The sequence below is a fragment of the Sminthopsis crassicaudata genome, chromosome 4 (genome assembly GCF_048593235.1).
Source record: "Sminthopsis crassicaudata isolate SCR6 chromosome 4, ASM4859323v1, whole genome shotgun sequence".
In the NCBI taxonomy this organism is placed as follows: domain Eukaryota; kingdom Metazoa; phylum Chordata; class Mammalia; order Dasyuromorphia; family Dasyuridae; genus Sminthopsis; species Sminthopsis crassicaudata.
Window position 1 is genome coordinate 70,552,975 of NC_133620.1, and position 19,167 is coordinate 70,572,141.

At 33.2% G+C, this 19,167-nt stretch overlaps 1 protein-coding gene across 3 annotated transcripts in view; it reads left to right on the forward strand.

The window, feature by feature from the left end:
* Window positions 1–19,167, forward strand: part of CACNA1E (calcium voltage-gated channel subunit alpha1 E) — a 616,215-nt gene that overhangs the window by 499,925 nt on the left and 97,123 nt on the right. For all 3 annotated transcript variants that reach the window (XM_074308523.1, XM_074308524.1, XM_074308525.1), the window contains 6 exons: window positions 3,484–3,596; window positions 3,926–4,057; window positions 4,973–5,045; window positions 6,227–6,344; window positions 8,288–8,355; window positions 16,217–16,314. In XM_074308523.1, coding sequence (XP_074164624.1) covers window positions 3,484–3,596; window positions 3,926–4,057; window positions 4,973–5,045; window positions 6,227–6,344; window positions 8,288–8,355; window positions 16,217–16,314 — 602 coding nt within the window. The remainder of the gene's footprint in view (window positions 1–3,483; window positions 3,597–3,925; window positions 4,058–4,972; window positions 5,046–6,226; window positions 6,345–8,287; window positions 8,356–16,216; window positions 16,315–19,167) is intronic.

Here is a 19,167-nt window from a genome sequence, read left to right on the forward strand (position 1 = left end):
CTTTCTTTTTCTTCCTCACCATTGAACAATTTCGGGTACATAGAAAATGCTTAATCAGTGCTCACTGACTGACTATTTAAGCTCAGAGAAGACTAGAACTCTTGAGCTCTTGCTCTCTTTTCCACAAACATATATGTATATGTCAGGACCCATGGAAACTGAAGAGAGAGAGTGCAGAAAAGGATGAGAAGTGGACCTAAGTCAGAGCCTTCAGGAATCTCCAAGAGGCATGTAGATGTAGCATGATCAAGAAAAAAGACTTAGAAGAAGAAGTCTGACATAAGAAACAGAAGAAAGTTGATAAAAACCTTAGATAGTATACATGAGGAAAGGGCATTACATGGTGGCATATGCACCAGAGAAATTAAGAAAGATGAAGCCTGAAAGAAGACCATCATATTTGACATTGAATACTTCATTGGTAACCTTGGGAAAAACAGTTTTATTTAAGTAATGACATTAGTAGCCAACTTGCAAATGTTTGAAGAGGAGATGAAAAGATATCAAGTAGGCATCTTTATCCTCCTAGAAGTTTGATTAATAAAGAAAGGAGAGGTAAAGGGGAACCTTCTCTTTAAGGGAAGGGTGAATCTAGCAAAAAGTGTTTTTTGTTTTCATTTTTTTTGGCTTTTTTTCCCCCAGGATGGAAGAGACATGAACATATTTGAAATCAGTAGGGAAGAAATAACGAGATAGGGAGAGTTTATAATTAGAGGAAAGTGATAATTGAGGGCACAATCTACTGGAGAAATGAGATCAAGGGCATGTGTAAATGGATTGAGCTTGGCAAAGAGAAGAGTTGTCTCAATATCAGAGACTAAATAAAAAAAGGATGGAGTTGGGAATGTGGAGGTACACAAGGGGAGAAAAGCAAATGGTTTTAATTTTTCTTTCACAAATTAAGAGGCAAGGCCTTCAGCTGAATGAGTATGGGCATAGGGAGGTATAGGTGGCTTAAGGAGAGAAGTAAAGTTTTGAGTTGTTTCTGTAGAGATTAAAAGAGGGAATCAGTTGGGGAGGAATCAGGAGTTGTCTTGATGTGATGAAAGCCTGATTGAGATTAGAAAACATAATGAGCAGAACTTCATTCAGCATCATGTGAATATAAGAGAAAGAGGCAAATCATAGGACTAATTCAAGTCTGAAATTCAACAAGGAATGAGTAATGATAGGAATTTGAGATGATAGGATATTGTAGAGTCAAATTGGTTAACTTATAAAGTTGAGTTTGGGAAGAGAAAAAAGCAAAATAAGGGGATTAACCTGAGAAAGTTTACCAGGGTTGGAAAGTCTTGATAATGGTGAAGAAAAGGTTCAGGAAGTGTGAGATATATAAAGAGATAGACTGTTAAGAAATTAGTAAGACACTTGAATGTCAAGAGTTTTTGATCAAATGGAACACTTAGGGTAATGACAAGATTGAGTATGTGACCGTTCTTTTGACTGAAGTAGAATGGAGGATTAAGTTATGGTATCTGCGAAAATTAAAGAACTAGAAAAATAAGGTGTTTGAGGTAGTTTCATTCAAACTATTGAAGTTCTTTATGGAGAAAAAGTTAACTAGTCCTCTTTGAGAGAGGAGTTAGGACATAGAGATTGCTACATAATAACCACTGTAAATTATATTGGATTAAAAATAATAGACTAAACTTTAAAAGATAGCAGAATTGTGGGGACAAAGGATGAGTATGAAAATGGCAGCAAGGAATATCCAACATTTTCCTCTAGGACCAGTCTATTGCTCAGTAAGCAACTAAGTACTGTGAAAAAGCTATCAACACTCTCAATTTCAATGCATTGAGTCAATTTTCTCTTTGACCTACCCTAGGTCTGATCACAAACCTGGTTTCTAAAATCAGCTTCACATTTGACAAAATCCAACATCCATTCCTATTAAAAACACTAAATAACATAGGAATAAATGAAGTTTTCCTTAAAATGATCAGTAGCATCTAACTAAAACCATCAGCAAGTATCTTATGTAATGGGGATAATGAGGAAACCAAATTATTCTTTGCAGATGATATGATGGTATATTTAGAGAATCCTAGAGAATCAACTAAAAACCCACTAAAACAATTAACAATTTTAACAAAGTTGCAGAATACAAAATAAATCCACATAAAATCATCTTCAATAAGAATGGGAAAGTTTTATTGATCTGTTCCATTTAAATTTAAATCATAACAACATAATTTTCTTATAAATAGGTTTCTCTTTGTTGATTAGTTCCTTTTCAATTCTTCATTAGGAAGAGAGACGCAAGTAGGCTTTAATAACTCTTAGTCTCCATTTTTATAGGCATGGCATGTTCCAGCTCAGAAAAGATTGTCCCAATAGCTGGTAGGGAGAAACATAATACTCTAAATTCTGAATCTACAAATAAATACACTTTTTTAAATTGAAGGTCCTATTACAAGAAATTTATTTCTCTTTCTCTCTCTCTCTCTCTCTCTCTCTCTCTCTCTCTCTCTCTCTCTCTCTCTCTCTCTCACACACACACACACACACACACACACACACACACACATACACACACACACCTTTATTTGGGAAAAAATAAGATTTCTAATCCTTAGCTTTTTAGAACAATATCTAAAGCCACAAATTCCAACATAATTTATATTTGCTAGGAGTTTGTTGTAGGAATCATAATGATTAAGAGTATCATACTTAATACAAACTTTAGGCCTAATGAAGAGTTGGAGAGGTGTCCAAAAAGAATTACAACTGATTAGGAAGGTCAAGGAAATAGCACTTTTTAAACAGAGGGTCTACTTTCTCCTATTGCCTAGAAGTATAGGAGATACTGAAGGACTGATTCTCTCTACTTATCAACACAGAATCTTTGTCCTTTGGCTCTTTCCTACTCAGGTTGGTTTGTTCCTTCTCAGTGGTCCCCACTTTTTTATATTATTGCTGAACTTAGTATTAACACCTGATTTGCATCACCCACTGAACCTTAGAAATCCTGAGTTGTAAAAATTCAGCAGTCTGAATTTTCCCCAAAACTGTTATTGTAGTCATGTACCACAATGCCTAGTGGAAAGACTTTTGAAGAAGAGATATAAGATTACTCAGTCTAGAAAAGAGAAAGCTGAGGAGGTAAAAGAAGTGATAGGCTAGTTTATATTTTCCCCCACTAATTGTAGATAAAAGGAAATGAATTTTATACTGTAGACATAGGAGATCGATATTGAGAAAAAATTTTTTCCAGCATAAAGGATTATTGAATGTTACAATTAATTTCCTAATGAGGGAGATTGAATGTTCTTTTCTCCCTGTCCTGCCCTTCCAGTGGCCCCTGCCCTTTAGGAATAGGATAGCTCTGTATAGGACTATTGATATAATAATGTTGGGATTTATTGCTAGCACTATGATTACTGGAGTTTTAGTGATATTTTATCAAACATCAATATTTCCCTCACTCCCCTCTCTACTTCTATCACTGAAGCTTTGGTTTTTTTTTTCTTTTCTTTTTAGGTCACTGTGGGAAGTATCTTTGAAGTGGTTTGGGCCATCTTTAGACCTGGCACCTCTTTTGGAATCAGTGTCTTGCGGGCTCTCCGACTTCTCAGAATATTTAAGGTTACCAAGTAAGGAACCAGAATTTGAAAACCTATCCATTTTTTACTTTGGAATTCCCTATTCCCACCTTAAGATTCATAGTTATTCCTGTTTCTGTGTGTATATGTATACACTTGATAAATTATCTACTCTTCCCAGACTCAGTGATGAATGATCTAAATGATGAACTGGGAAATTCCCAAGCCAGATCATTGGACAGAATTTCCTAGAATGACTGAATCTTGTTTCTCTTTTCATTATAGAAAAGTTTGCAAAAGTTCATTTCATGGACTTTGGTTTGTGGTTATGGAAAGAGTGGAATTGTTTCAGGTCAGTAACATTGCATGTTATTTTTCAGGTATTGGGCATCCCTACGGAATTTAGTGGTCTCATTGATGAGTTCCATGAAATCCATCATCAGTTTACTCTTCTTACTCTTCCTCTTTATTGTTGTCTTTGCTCTATTGGGAATGCAGCTCTTTGGAGGCAGGTGAGCTCCCACAAGCTTCCTAGGTTAAAAGCTCCTAATTCTATGCCATAATTATCATTAAGTATTGATAATAACTACTATAATAATTAATTTTAGTTAGAGTTTTAAGGGTCACAAAGTTCATATGTTGTCACTTTTCCATGTATTTTACATATAGATATTTACAAATATGCTCAGATATATTATATACTTCAATGTAGTCATTGGAAGTAAATATTATTATTATTCTCATTTTACAAAAGAAACTGAGAAAGACAGTGGTTAAATGACTTGCCTAAAGTCATATACTTATCTCTGAGATAGCATTCTAATGAGACTATAGACTATACATTCATCTGGTGATATGATAAGATACAATATGATATAATATATAACAACATATCATAGCCTGCATAGAAATATATGCTTGTATATATGCATGTGTGTATGTGTATAGATACATTTGTATCTATACACAGAGATATGTATGTGCGTATATACAAATGTGCATCTCTATATGTGTAGTTATATGTATGTATATAGTCTTATGTTTCTATTATAATTAAAGAATTTACTTCTACTTTATTCCTCATTTATTCCTAACTAGTCTATCTCATAAATACATTAAATCATAGGATGCCAGATAAGAAAGTGTGGATGAATTAGTATAAACCCATCACTACTGCTGGAAATATTACAAATAACTTATAGTGATAGGGAAACAGTAGTGCCATCTTTTCATATCAGCCTCAAAATACATTATTATCATGGCTTGGTGGGAAAAGTGACAAAATATTTAGAAAGAAGAAGGAAGAATAATAATATAAATGATTTAGGAAATGAGGAAAGGGAAAATAGAATTTAGAATGCAAACATTGAAGTTCAGCTTGGTTCCGAAGGTCTCATATTGTATCTCTCTCTGGTTTCTCTTATCAGGTTTAATTTTAATGATGGGACTCCTTCAGCAAATTTTGACACCTTTCCTGCAGCCATTATGACAGTATTCCAGGTATGAGACTAATAATGAAGACTATAGAAACTCATGATGTGAGTCATGCTGTGGGGCAGAGGAGGGAAAATAAACTAGAATCTCTTGAATAATCATATTTGATTGTTTCTTTCAGACCTTCAGAAAAACTCCCTTTCTTGAAACACTGATGTCTTTTCTCTTCCTGCTTCCTTAAGGCTTTGAGCATCCTTTCTTAATTGGTTATAATAGAATATTGTCATTATAATGGTATTTTGAATTTCAATAGATCTTTTCCCCAGTGATTTAGTGGATATAGTGGAAAGAATGATGCAATAGGACTCAAGAATTCTGGGTTTTGGCTTCAACTTTGCCACTAATTATGTATATATCCTTGAGAAAAGTCACATTACCTCTTTGGTTCTCAGTTTTCTCATCTGTAAAATTGGAAGATTAGACTATGTGATCATTAAAATTCTTGCCATATTTAGAATCTAACTTCCATGAGTCATCTCTTTTATCTTCTTAATTTCACTGTGAAGTGGAAATGTCTTATACAGTAGATCATTCAAAGAGCTCAGATAAACAATTGCATTGTTAAAACATCCAATATATTCCTAGGTCACAATCTCTGGACAATTATTTCTGTTCTGTCCCAGGATGATTCTTTCATGAAAGCAAATTATGCCATCTTTTGCCTTAATTCTTACCTACTAGGAATCATTTCTTCACCAGAAAATCAAAATTGTAAGGGGAATCTGGAATTTAAAACCAGATATTTTATACTGAAATACAATCATGAAAATATTAAAACAAAAACAAATTTATGCTTTGGAAATTTATCTAGTTATAGGTATAATAATTATAGTAATTTATAAATAATAATAATCATAAATGATATTTTGAACTACAATTATAATGTGATATTAAAATATGTGATTTTTATTGTTGACAGAATCACAGGTATTGCTAATACTATTGTGCTGTGTTGCCTATAGTCATAATGAAAAGAAATGCTCAATTTCAGTTAGAAATTCATGAAAATTGAAAGATATGATTCCTTTCCCTATCCGTGGGCCCATGGATTCAAGTTAAGAATCCTTGCCTTAGAAGGAGACAAATTGAAGGAAGGGTAGATATTAAAGATCGCCAACAATTTTAGATTGGAACTTCCCCATCATCCAGCCTATGGGTCTAACCTTTCCACTCTTGGCCTTGTTCAGATCTTGACAGGTGAGGACTGGAATGAGGTGATGTACAATGGAATCCGTTCTCAGGGTGGAGTTAGCTCTGGTATGTGGTCTGCCATCTACTTCATTGTGCTCACTCTGTTTGGAAACTGTATCCTTTCTTCCAAGTTTTAATGATATTTTTTACTTTTTTATATAATGAAGAGTAAGAGATGGTAGGAGTGATTGGAAGTTTCCAACTATCTAGTCAAGCCAAATTAATTAGTGTTTATTTCAATCTTCTCCATGTTTTAAACTGGGCTAAGTGCCAGGATATCTATTCAAAAAAGAAATAGAAAAAAATTTAACATAGCACCTACTATGTGCCAGATATTATTCTAAGTGCTTAAGAGATATTGTCTCTGGATATTTAGAAATTTAGATCACAACAATTATTACCTATTTTGCATTAATCACTATGCTAGATTCTGGGGATACAAGGAATTTATATTTTAATAAGGGAAAAGAGAAATTCGTGTAAAGAAAAGACCATTCTTGCTGTCATCACACTGATCTTCAGAATCATCCCAACCTGACTAATATTTTCTTTAAATCTCTCTCAGAGATTTTTCCTCTAGATCTAGAGAGCAAGTATTATAACCTTCTCTAAAAGTATGCCAATTAGTCCAATTTTCCCCACTAAACTGGAGAAAAGTATTAGACTTGCAGTACCAGAAAGCTAGGGTTACTTGTCATAAACAAATCATTTAACCTCAGTGAACTTCAGTTTTTTATCTGTTAAATGGGGCTAATACTACTTGCATTACTTATCTTGCAGTTTGGCTATGAAAAAAAGCATTTTGAAAACTTAAAAACAACATACAAGTGTGTTATTATGGTCAATTTCAATGAATAGGAAACATATAATGATTTCTGCTTTCAAATGACAAAAATGATTAAAGTTGCTTTTTGCTTTTAAACTGTATTATCAAATGGTAAAGAGAATCAGTCTTTGTTTATAATAATCTCCATCTTTCATATTCATGGTAGGATGCATGTCACTGGAGTCTCTTCTGCTCTTAATTTTTATAAACAATTTAAAAAAATCATACTGTCATTACCAAAGGAAAACATTACTATATATTAGCAGTTTACAACTAGTAAGTCTTCCAAACCACCTTCAAACTGTTTTCTGTAGTTTACAGACTTATATACAGGTTTTAGTTGGTGTTAAGTACCTTTTGTGCTGGAGGAAAAATGTGGATACAAAATAATCTTCCCTTTTCATAGACACAAGAGCATACTTGCAACATTGTACCAACATTAAAAGTTTCATTAAACATAAGCAACAGTTGAAAAATAAGACTTTTGAAGATATTTGAATAGGGAGAGGGTACTACATTAGAAAAATCTATTAGGTTATGTAATGACCCTTCTGACATATGAAGTTGGCTGTGTGTGTGTCTGTGTGTGTGTGTGTGTGTGTGTGTGTGTGTGTGTGTGTGTGTGTTTAAGATGGAAAATCATGGCTGACTGAAAAAAATAGGTTATCCCTAACAGTGGTGAAAGTTGATAAGCAATGACAGGTCTTAGCTACTGAGGAGGTTAAACTCTTTTGTTGGTAGTATACTAGTCCATATTACCCTAGCATCATATATTCAGGGTGGTTGGCTTATAATCCTTCTTTAATGTAAAGATGAGATGTCCCTCTACATTTATCCACTCATTTTTTATGATTGCCATTCCCATTCTGGCCTTGTGGTATAGTCATAGCAATCTCATTGTCTCTTGAGTTATCTGAAAATAGCAATCTTCATGTTATTTTTATGTCCTTTTCAATGATTAGGCTGGAGAAATGGAGATGGGGATGATATTCTTTTGCCAGAGAAGGGAGGCTTGACAACCTCCCTATTCCCTCTAATTACACATTTCTTTACCCTTGCTGAAATTTGAAATGATAAGCATTTGGAGTAAGGGATTATCTGACTTCCATTCTAAACGTAATATTGCTCTCCCCTTGGTAAGGCTGCTGCTTTACTAATTCAGGATCAAAAGGGAAGTCTCATTTCAGCTTCATCAAGTTTTCAAAAAATATTTATCCTTAACATCTCCCAGACACCCTACTGAATGTGTTCTTGGCCATCGCTGTGGACAATTTGGCCAATGCTCAGGAGCTGACGAAGGTAAGGACTGTCTGTCTTCAGAGATCCTATTATTCCACAGTGCCAACTGTGCCAATAGTCCAGAGCTTGTGACCACATGATAGCCAGGTGAGTATTGGCTAGGTACAATGTTCACAGTGGCTTCCTGAACAAACACTCCAATTTCTACTTCTTATGGCTGTAAGTTTCTTTCTTTGTTAAATACTTCTTGTGCTTCAAAGAAGTATAAGGGAATGTTGAAGATTATTAATGCTACAGAAATTCTCTCAAATTGCCCTATTTATCATCAGCCTGATCCAAGAAAAATATCTACTTTCTTTTGGATTAGCTTCCCCTCTCAATCCTAAACTACACACTTATAGAATTGGACACAAATCATAGTAAATAGATCTATCTTATGCCAACATTTCCCCAAAATATTGTAATTACAAATTAGCATTCAAAGAAAATGACTGACACTGGCGATAATGACTAAAAGGTTGAACCTTTTGTTCCTACATCTAACTCTACTACTACCATTTAGAAGGGAAATGGGAAATAAAATGATAAGATGGGCAAAGTGGAGTCGTGTTTTTTCTTGGTCAGTGTTCTGAAGAAGCTGAACTAGGTTGCTGTACTCTAGTTTCTGATTTCCAGTCATACCTCCATGTCAGTTCATTTCCTCTGAACAGCTCAATCACATATATACCTTCATTAAAATTCTGCCACAACATGGGTTTTCAGCTCACCTTTATATCTCTGCTTTCTTTCACAAAGGTGGCTACTCAGTCTCCCATTCACAGAATCAAAAATTTAAGAGATGAAATAAATTTCAGAGGTCATATAGTTTAGAGTAAATTTATCTACTTCTTTCAACTGATCCTCATATGACTTGAACTAATGGCCCTTTGTTGTAACATGCCCTCCTAGCAGTTACTATTACCAGTCTCTCCTAGGCCCAACAGAGTACCTTTGACCACTGACCTTTGCAGTGTCAATTTTACCCAGTTTGTCTCCTCTGAGTCCTTCAAAGGTCTAGCCATAATTTCTTGAATAGTAGTTTAATAACCGATAGCATGCTCAAGAACAGCCACGTGTAATCTTAAAAGCCTTTATTATACCTACTCACATAATGTCCTGACTTGTTAACTCCTTAGTGAACACCTGGCCTGAAGATCCACATGTTCATTACCAAACTCCTTACCTCTCTCAGCTATCCATCAGCTTGGCTCGGCTACCCCAGGTTAGGGAGCCAGGTTAAAGAGAGTGACTTGCTACCTGCTGTAGGCTTATAAAGGGCCTGTAAGGTCACACACACAGCCAACCAGTGAGAGAGATGTCACCCATTACAAAGTTATCTCAATATGGCTAGGATCCCACCCAAAGGGCAATCCTAAATCCACAGAGATTACTTCTGGGCCACTCAATCTCCTGTTGCAGTGTGGCTGCCCATTTAAAGGATCCTTACACTTTGCTTTCATTGGGACACTCTAGTTTATCAATGCTGCTCTTAAACTATGGTACCCAGAACTTAACACAACATCCCAAATGAGGTCTGACAATGGAATTAGAGTAAGATTATCATCTCAATATTCCTGATGGCAATACTTCTTAAGATATTGAACACATTAGCTTTTTTGTCCTTTATATAATGTTTGTTATTGTTGCAGACAAATTTGCAGGCAATTAAAACCTCTAGATATTTTTTAAAAATATTTGCTATTTGATTAAATTTCTCCCATGTTATATTGCTTAAGCTACTTTTTAAATCTAAGTGTAAAACTTTATATTTGTCACTATTGAATTTGATGTTCATTCTATTAGATTTTCTCCATCACTCTACCCTGCCAAAATCCTTTGTTCACTTACCTTTGTTCAATATATGCAATTTTTTGTGAAATATGCAAATTTCATGATATTACCTAGGCTTTTATCTATATTAAACATATTTATTAATTAAAATGTTAAATAGAACAAGCCTATGGAAAGTTTCCTGACATTCTCCACTAGAGATTTTTTGTTACATTGCTATTTAATCCTTAATAACTGTTCTTTTAGTCTGATCATCAAATAAGTTCTAAATTAATCCAATTATACTATCAACTAATCTATACTATTCTATTTATTTTACAAGAATAGTGTGAAATACTTTACCAAATTTTTGCAAAAAATCCCCAAATCAGAAGAAACTTTAAAATATTGATTTGGACAAAAAATTAAATGCTATACAAGACATGAGTAAATTAATATTTCTTAGCATAAAATTAACATTTTCTTCTTGTGAATTAACATCTTTGAGTGGGTACAAAATGCAAAAAACATCTTTCAAACTAATAAATAAGAAAAGCATATAGTCTAATGACACAGACATGTATACATGACCTGGGCAAGAAATGAGAAGGAGCTTTAGTCCATTCCATATCCTTCCTTGCCTGAGGAGCATTGGGGAAAGCAGGGAGAGAACACTGAAAAATAAAATACAGATGTAGTGGTGGTGGTAGAAATTAAGTCTTCCTATGGAAAGGGGATATAGTGGGAGCTTCAAAACATGTTGTAAGAAGTGTCAAAAGTCTCAGAGTAGGCTTCATCAAGAAAGAGTGGGAATTTTAGGGAATACTCTGCTCCAACCAGGGAAGTGATTTCTTGGGGAAAAAAATATATCCTACACCTGAAAGGGAGAAATCCAGACCACAGAAGTAATCTGGGCCCAAAGACAAGTTCAGAGGGGTAAAGTATATGTGTCCAGAAAGATATAGATAATACTAGGATAAGTAGATGATGAGTAAAAGTGTTTATATATAACCTGAGTCCTCTTAATCTGTAGGTGGAGCTCCAAATTATATGTGAACATGTTGCTTTCCATTGCTTCTTAAATATAGGATTACTTTCATTTTTGTCTTTATATTTCCAGTTCCTGGTACAAAGTTCCTGAAGCATTTGAAAACTACTTATTGATACTGATACTCTTATGAATTAATATTTATGAAAATCAGGTTTCTCAGAGAGACTCTAAACTAAGTTAGGAAAGTTAGTTTTAGAAGAAATCTGTAACCAGTTAATAGTTAAGTTGAAAAGAAGAGGAAGGAAGAAGATTATATTAAGGTTATACATAGAAAAAAAGAGAGTATTTGTGCATAAATCTCTTGAATGAAAGATTTGATTCTAGAATATACTAGAAAGTGAAAAATTAAATTTCTTGGGAAAAGATGACACATATGAGTATTATTTAAACTAAGAGATTGAATGATGGTATGGGGAGAGATTAGGAATTCTATTCTGAACTCTTTTTTAGGATCAAAAGGAGAAAATTCTTAGAAAAGAAGAGGAAAAATAAAACTAAAATTAGATTGAAGACATTTGAGCTTGAGTAGGTCAATAAGATGAAGAAGTATTTTGGAGGAGAGTGACCAGATTATTGAAAAAAGAAAAGTTGCAGAAACATCACAGAATTTAATAGAAGAAAAGAAAAAATTAACAACTAATAACTGAAGTTGATTGAGTTAAACTTGGTAAAAAAAAAATGGAAGATGACAGAATGGATTTTTTTTTAAACCTCAACAACTTACCATAATAAATAAACTTTCAAAACTAATTCAAAACATTGTGAGTGGAAAAGAACATGTCTTCATGTACTCTAACCTCCTCATTTGACAAATAAAGAAACTGAGGCCCAGAAAGTGATTTGTCCAAAGTCCCACAGATAGTAAATGGAAGAGCTAAAATTTGAATCTTGGTCTTTTGACTCCAAATCCAGTGTAACTTTCACTGTATCATGCTACTTATACAGAGTTAAAATAAGGATTTGGAACAAAATTTATTATGACTTTAAAAAGCAGGAGTTATAAACATGATTTCTAATAAGATAATACTAAAAATTCCTGTTGCAAAGAAGGCTAAACAGGTAAACTACATTACTGTCAATGCACCAGAACCAATGAAACAATATCATTATTAAATATGTATGCATCAAAAGGAATGCTTTTTACATTCTTAAAGAAAAAGAATACTAAAATGTAAAAAGATACTAATAATAAATCTAATTATTGTACATAACTTTAATAAATCTCTTTCAGAAGTGTATTTATAAGAAAAATTATAAAAAATATAAATAAGAGTCATCATTTTCATAGGACTTTGAGGTTTGCAAAATACTTAACATGTTATCTCATTTGATTCTTACAATTGTGTGAGTAAGCTCTAGACTTGTAGCATTTTCTGAACTTAAAATTTTTTTATTTTATTTATTTATTTTTATTTTTTTTCTCTTTTTAAATTAATTTTTATAATTATAACATTTTTGACAGTACATATGCATAGGTAATTTTTTTTACACCATTATCTGTTGTACTACCTTCTGTTCCGAATTTTTCCCCTCCTTCCCTCCACCCCCTCCCCTAGATGGCAGGAATTCCCATATATATTAAATATCTTATAGTATATCCTAGGTACAATATATATGTGCAGAACCAAATTTTGTTGTTGTTGTTGCAAAGGAAGAATTGTATTCAGAAGATAAAAATAATCTGGGAAGAAAAACACACACACACAAAAATGCTCACAGTTTACACTCATTTCCCAGTTGAACATAAAAAATAATAATAAAACTAGAGTTGGAGGCATTTTAGGGCTAGAATCAGAGTATGTGTGTATGTGTATAATATGTATATATAATATCAATGTGTGTATATATGTATCTATACATATAATCTACATACTAACACATATACATATATTTAACATTCCAGTGTACCTTTACAAAAATTAACTATGTACTATGCCAGAAAAAAAATCATAAATGTAGAAAGGCAGGTATATTAAATCTCCTTTATAGACCCTAATACAATTTTTAAAAGTGATCAGCAATGTTGGAAAGAAGAAAAGATACAGACTTAAATGGAGATTAAATAATATCCTAAGTAGTGGGTAAATCAAAGAAGATATTATAAGGAATAATAAACATTTTAGAGATAACAGTATCAGTTTGACAATATACTGAAATTGAAAGTATATAGTTAAAACCAGAGGAAATCTTATATTCCAGAAAATAGATACTACCAAAATAGGAAGGGGAGATAATAAGTTGAATATATAAATTTAAAACTTAGAAAATCAACAAATTATCAATCCCTCTGTCTCTCTTTTACATAAACATGTGTGCATACACAGAGAGATGAAAATCAAAAGGCAAATAGATGAAATGAAAATAAACATATTTTTGAAATTATTAAACATCAGCAAAAACAAACAAAATTATTCCTATTTGCAAAAAAAATAGAATAATTTTATTCAAAGGCCAAATATATAATATAGAGGATAGAATGTCCTTGTAGTCAGTCAGATCTAGGTTAAAGTCCCAATTCTGCTAAACACTGTCTGTGAGACCCTGAGATTGTCCTCTAATTTTTTTTAGTGCCACTCCCTCCCCACACAGTCTATTCTTTTAGACTGTTGTGGAGACAGTATTGATCTACTTTGGTAGAGAAAATTCCTCACCTTGAACTTTTTATACCAATGAAATTGTATGTCCTTACTTAAAAGAAAAAGAAACCTTAATTAATCACTGAAAAAAACTAGTGAAGTTGATTTATAGTTCTAGAAAAGTAACAGGACACAAAATGAATTCACAAACATAGTGAATATCTTTTTTGTTTTTAACCAAAAAACAAACAAACAAACAACAACAACAAAAAAAAAAACACCTGAAGAGGGGTTAACCTGACAGCAGACAAGACATATAAATACCAATGTAAAACACTTTATATAAGTATAGGAAAGCCTAAATAATTGGAAAAGTCTTCAGTACTCTTGTTCATAGCAACACATTGCAACCTGAATTAATCAACACATTTAGTGTCATTCCAATCAAATTGCTAAGGAATTATTTTATAATATTATAAAAAATAACAGTAATTAATTTGGAGAAAAAAAATATTTAAAAAAACTTCAAATAAAATAATGAAAAGGGGAATTAAGGGATTATTTCTTGCCACATCTCAATTTGTATAATAAATCAGTGATTATGAAAACTGTTTGCTACAGGTTAATCAATATAAGAGAAAAAACAGATCACCAGCAAACAAAAAAGATTTGGAAGCAAAATGAAAACAATAGTTGAATATTTGATAGACACAAAAATATAAATTACTTGAGGGATTACTTCTTATTTGATAATAACGCTCTGAAAATGAAAAAGCAATTTGGCAGAAAATTGGTTTAAGGCAGCAGTTTTTATCATATATCATATTAAGATTCAAGTATATGAATTATACAAATATAAAGGACACAGCTCTTAAAAATAGAAAAGAATAAATAAGAAATAAATTTTTAAATAAAAAAGAATCTCTTATGCTTATGATTAAGGATATAATGTGTAAGCAGAGAGTAGATAAAGAAGATTTTAAAAGACAAAATAATTTTATGCATATGAAAATATGAATTATTCAAAATCAATTCAGCTAGAATAAAAGAAACAATGAGTTAAAATATTAGCATCAAGAATCTCTAATAAAAGTCTGACATTTAAAATTTGTAGAAAGTTAAAACAAACATAGACTAACAACGAAACATGTTTCAAAATAAGAAATATAGATTGTCAACAGCCATAAGAAAAAAAATATGTTCCAAATCACTAATCATAAGAGAAATGAGTTATCATATCACATCCATAAAATTGGTAAAGATTACAAAGAACAGAAATGGTAAATGTTGAAAAGACTAAAAGAATACATCTATACTAATTTCACTAGTAGAATTGGTAATTGGTCTAATCTAAATATTGTGGAAAGCAATTTGGAATTGTGTGAAATATTTCTAAATTATTCATATGCTTTGATTCACTAATCTAGCTATTGGGCATATTATTTTCTCCAAGGAGGACAAAAGAAATAAAGAAGTAAGAAAGGTGCATGTGTACCAAAAATATTAATAGAATTACTTTCTGAGCAGTTAGAAGCCATAAACAAAATACCATCCATTAATTGGATAATGATTAAACAAATTGTAGTTTATGGACAATGATATAATATTGCATGCTAAAAATTATTAATACAAATAAGTCAGAGAAATATGAAAAGCTGTATGTGAACTAGTTTAGAGCAAAATGGCTAGAATCAAGAGAGCTGCAGACAGCATTTACAGTAATATAAATGAAGATAACATTAAAGGATAACAAAATTGAGGCCAAATACAGTAACCAAGGCTGATTTCCGATAACAAATATTAAAAATATTTCCTTCTTTGTCAAGAAATGCCAAATCTAGTTTTCAAATGTCATATACCTGTCAGTTATAATAATTATATCAGATATTTTTAATTATAAATTTCTTGGGAGCAATGGTATTATTGGTATGGTTTATTAGAAAGCAATAGGCTTTTAAAAACAAAGTGTATGAATAAAATATTTTAGATAAAAAGAAATAAAATGAAGGAAATGATTTTCCATTTGTTATCTGTATATCTGTGTATCTGTGGCTTCTCACTTGCCCCCATGTGAGATGCATATTTTGCTCTCTCTAGTTGTTAGTAATCTTTAGGAGCAAATTCAATATTTGAAGCAGTATGGTAAGAAGAATGATAGTCTTGGAATCAAAAGTTTGTTCTTTGAATCCCGATTCAGCCATTTATCAATAGGCTTGACCTTGGCAAGCCATTTAAGGTTTTTATGCCTCCGTTCCTTACATGTAAAATGAAGGGGTCATACTAGATATTTTTTGAGGACTTTTAGTTTATGATTCCATAATTCTAATGCCTCTCCCAGTTTTTTCCCTTTTTTTATTATTTGCTTACTTCCATTGATCAACAAAGCATCATCTAGAGGATGGCAAGATCAAATGAAGCAGTTCTCCAGGAAAGAAATTACCTGCTTTGTTTTCCATGGCAAAGGACAACTTTGTTTTCTGTGTAGGATGAGCAGGAGGAGGAGGAGGCCTTCAATCAGAAGCATGCACTACAGAAAGCCAAGGAAGTCAGCCCAATGTCTGCACCTAACATGCCTTCTATTGAGTAAGTCTGTGCATTATTGACAGATGACCTTCCCTCTCTTACTCAGGAGATTCTGATTTGGGCTATCAGGGACTTTAGTTGAAAGTAGACTCAGGGACCATCCGTTTGAGACCAGGACTGATCTTAGTCTCCAAAATGGGAGGGAAAGGTAATAAAGAAAGGGAAGAGTTATAGTTACTTTTACAACCTCAATTTTATTGTGTATTTTGCACTTGGTGCCAGGATGTATGTGAAAAAAAAATGGAAGAAGGGTCTGTGACTATGGGGGCTGATATGAGTTTTTTGTCAAACACTGGATCTTTTTCCTCTACCTTGAAAAGTATAATCTGAAGCAGATGACTGGTGGAAGGGAAATAACTTGGGAATGCTGTGAACTAGAGCTTCAGTAACTTCTGGGAAGATTATTGTGAGGTGGTACTGGACAACACAAAAGCTATATTGATAGCTTCCACTTAATAGGAGTGATGGTGAACTTTTTAAGGATATGTATGTGAACACACTCAAAAGATTCTTATTCCATTGTTGTCTTCTCAGTCTATGGCTTCTTACATACTTTTTGTGGTAGGAAATCTTCCTACAGAAAGTGAGGTAGATACTTAAAACTATCTGTGAGTGAAAAGAGGGGCCCCTAAAGATTCTTTCATCAAGAGAGGGGAGCAAAACAGCTTTTTATTTGAGGGAAAAGACTCTCTCATTGGACTTTCTGGAGAAATATTTTGGAGGACGAACACAGAGATTGTTGAGAAGAAATCTCAAACTCCTATGGTGTGTGTGTGCGTGTGTCTGTGTATGTGTGACAATTCCCAGAGTCCAGGTGATAAGAATTGGAACTCTTCTCCAAAAATAGGATTTTTTTTGGACAGAGTTAATAAAATTACTTCAGTTATTCAGAATGATGATCTAAGATTCTGGTCCCAATAAAATATGTCTATCATATCTTTATCTCTAACTGCCTGTTCATCCTCCCATCCAAATGAGAACACTGAACCTGTGAATAAAGGCAAGACAAATTATTTGGGATTTAGTTCATTAAAAGAATTTGTTTTGAGACGCAACCATAAAGACAGCTCATAATTTTGTTCCACAGATTAAAGGGGAAGAGAAAGGACTTTTCCATTGTTCCAATTTTCCTTTCTGGAATTTTCTCTTTATGTCTTGTGAAAGGACTTTTCCCAATCTTGAAGAATGTAGTTAGGCAAAAAGACTAGAGAAGAATAACTGAATGGCACCACCATGTCACTGTTAAAAGCACAGAGGAAAAATGACAACAAACAGATATGGGCTGGACAGCATTTGTATCAGGAAATGGACAAAGAGGCTAAAGGATTTGAGATTAATAGTTGCAGAAGCCCTTGACCTTCGGCTGTGATGCATAGGCTGTGTTTCAAAAGCTGTTCCTTACATAAATTAAGACAAAGAATATCTATCAGCTCTTTAAATGTGTACCTTAATGGGTTGGTGTATATCTTAATGTACATATAGGAACAGGGCAATTGAACAAACCTTGGATTATTCAAGAAATTTGGTTTCTCTTGATTTTGCATCTACCTTTCTTTGGGATTATGGGATCACTGAGTCATGTGATATATAGTAGGAAAAGTGTTCCGACAACCTATGATCCTATCCCAGCTCTGACATTCGCTATCTCCATGACTCTGGGCAAATAATGGAAATTTTTTGGACCTAAGTTCTCTCATATAGAAGGAGATGATAATTTCCTGTCTTCTCCATAGGGTTGTTGTGTGCTTTATTAAAGAATTATGAAGTAATAGAATTGTGTGGAAAATATGTGGATGTACCTTGGTGGTTCAATAAAAAAGGAATGTAAGGACTCTGGATGTGAATGTGTATGAGAACAGATGAATTTGGAAATAGAGGAGTATGTGAAATATACATGTGTTTGTACTTGACTCTAAGGTTATATGTGATCCTTGCCTGGTCATTCTCTCTGAGTGAGTGTGAATCTGCGTATATGTTTCTATATTCTTACACACATATCTTTGTGTGCCTGGGCATTAGGATTTCTGAAAATTTGCAAATAGATGGATGGACTTAGTGCTTTTCTTAGTAATTATGCATGCTGGCTGACCAAAGTTATGCATTCATTTCTATGTGACAAATAATACATCTTTTTCTAGCCATACATTGTTACTGCCTTGTTCATTTTCGGGCTGGGGGGGGGAGGGAAGAGAATGCATTTATTCATTTTGATTTATAAACATGTTCATATTAATTAATATGCAAATTATAGATGCATGTTGTTTATTTATAGATAAATTAGAATTTGAGTTCTCAATTGTGTACAAACCTATACTTCATCCTTCCTGAGTCTTTCCAAACCCCATATCCTCTTCTAGCCCAGATTTTTTTGGGTATTCTTGAGGGAGGGCATAAAGCATGGCATTTTCTCAGAACATTCTTTACTGTTGGGTGACAGGGCTCCCAGGAAAAGAACAGCATCCACAAACCTTCCACTATGTTCAACCATCAACTAGCACTTGCCTACAATAACTCTAGTTCAAAGTCATGTACTCCTATCTTTGAGAAGAATGATAATATGCTGTCCTTCTTCTAGGAATATGATATTACTGACCCATCAGCAGGATATGTTCTCTGAATTATTATTATAATAGGTTATGCTGACCAGGATAAGGGGTGTTTATGAGGCAATGTCTAACTCTTTGAAAGGCCAACTGACCCAAAAGGGAATCAGTCCCATGTCATTGGCTACATTAGCCTGCCAAACTGATGAGCCACTCAGGGTCTCTTTATAGTAGAGTCTTTCGCTCTTTACCTCCAATATTCATGTGTCATGTATGCATGGCTATACTTGAAGTGTTTGCCTGAGTGCTT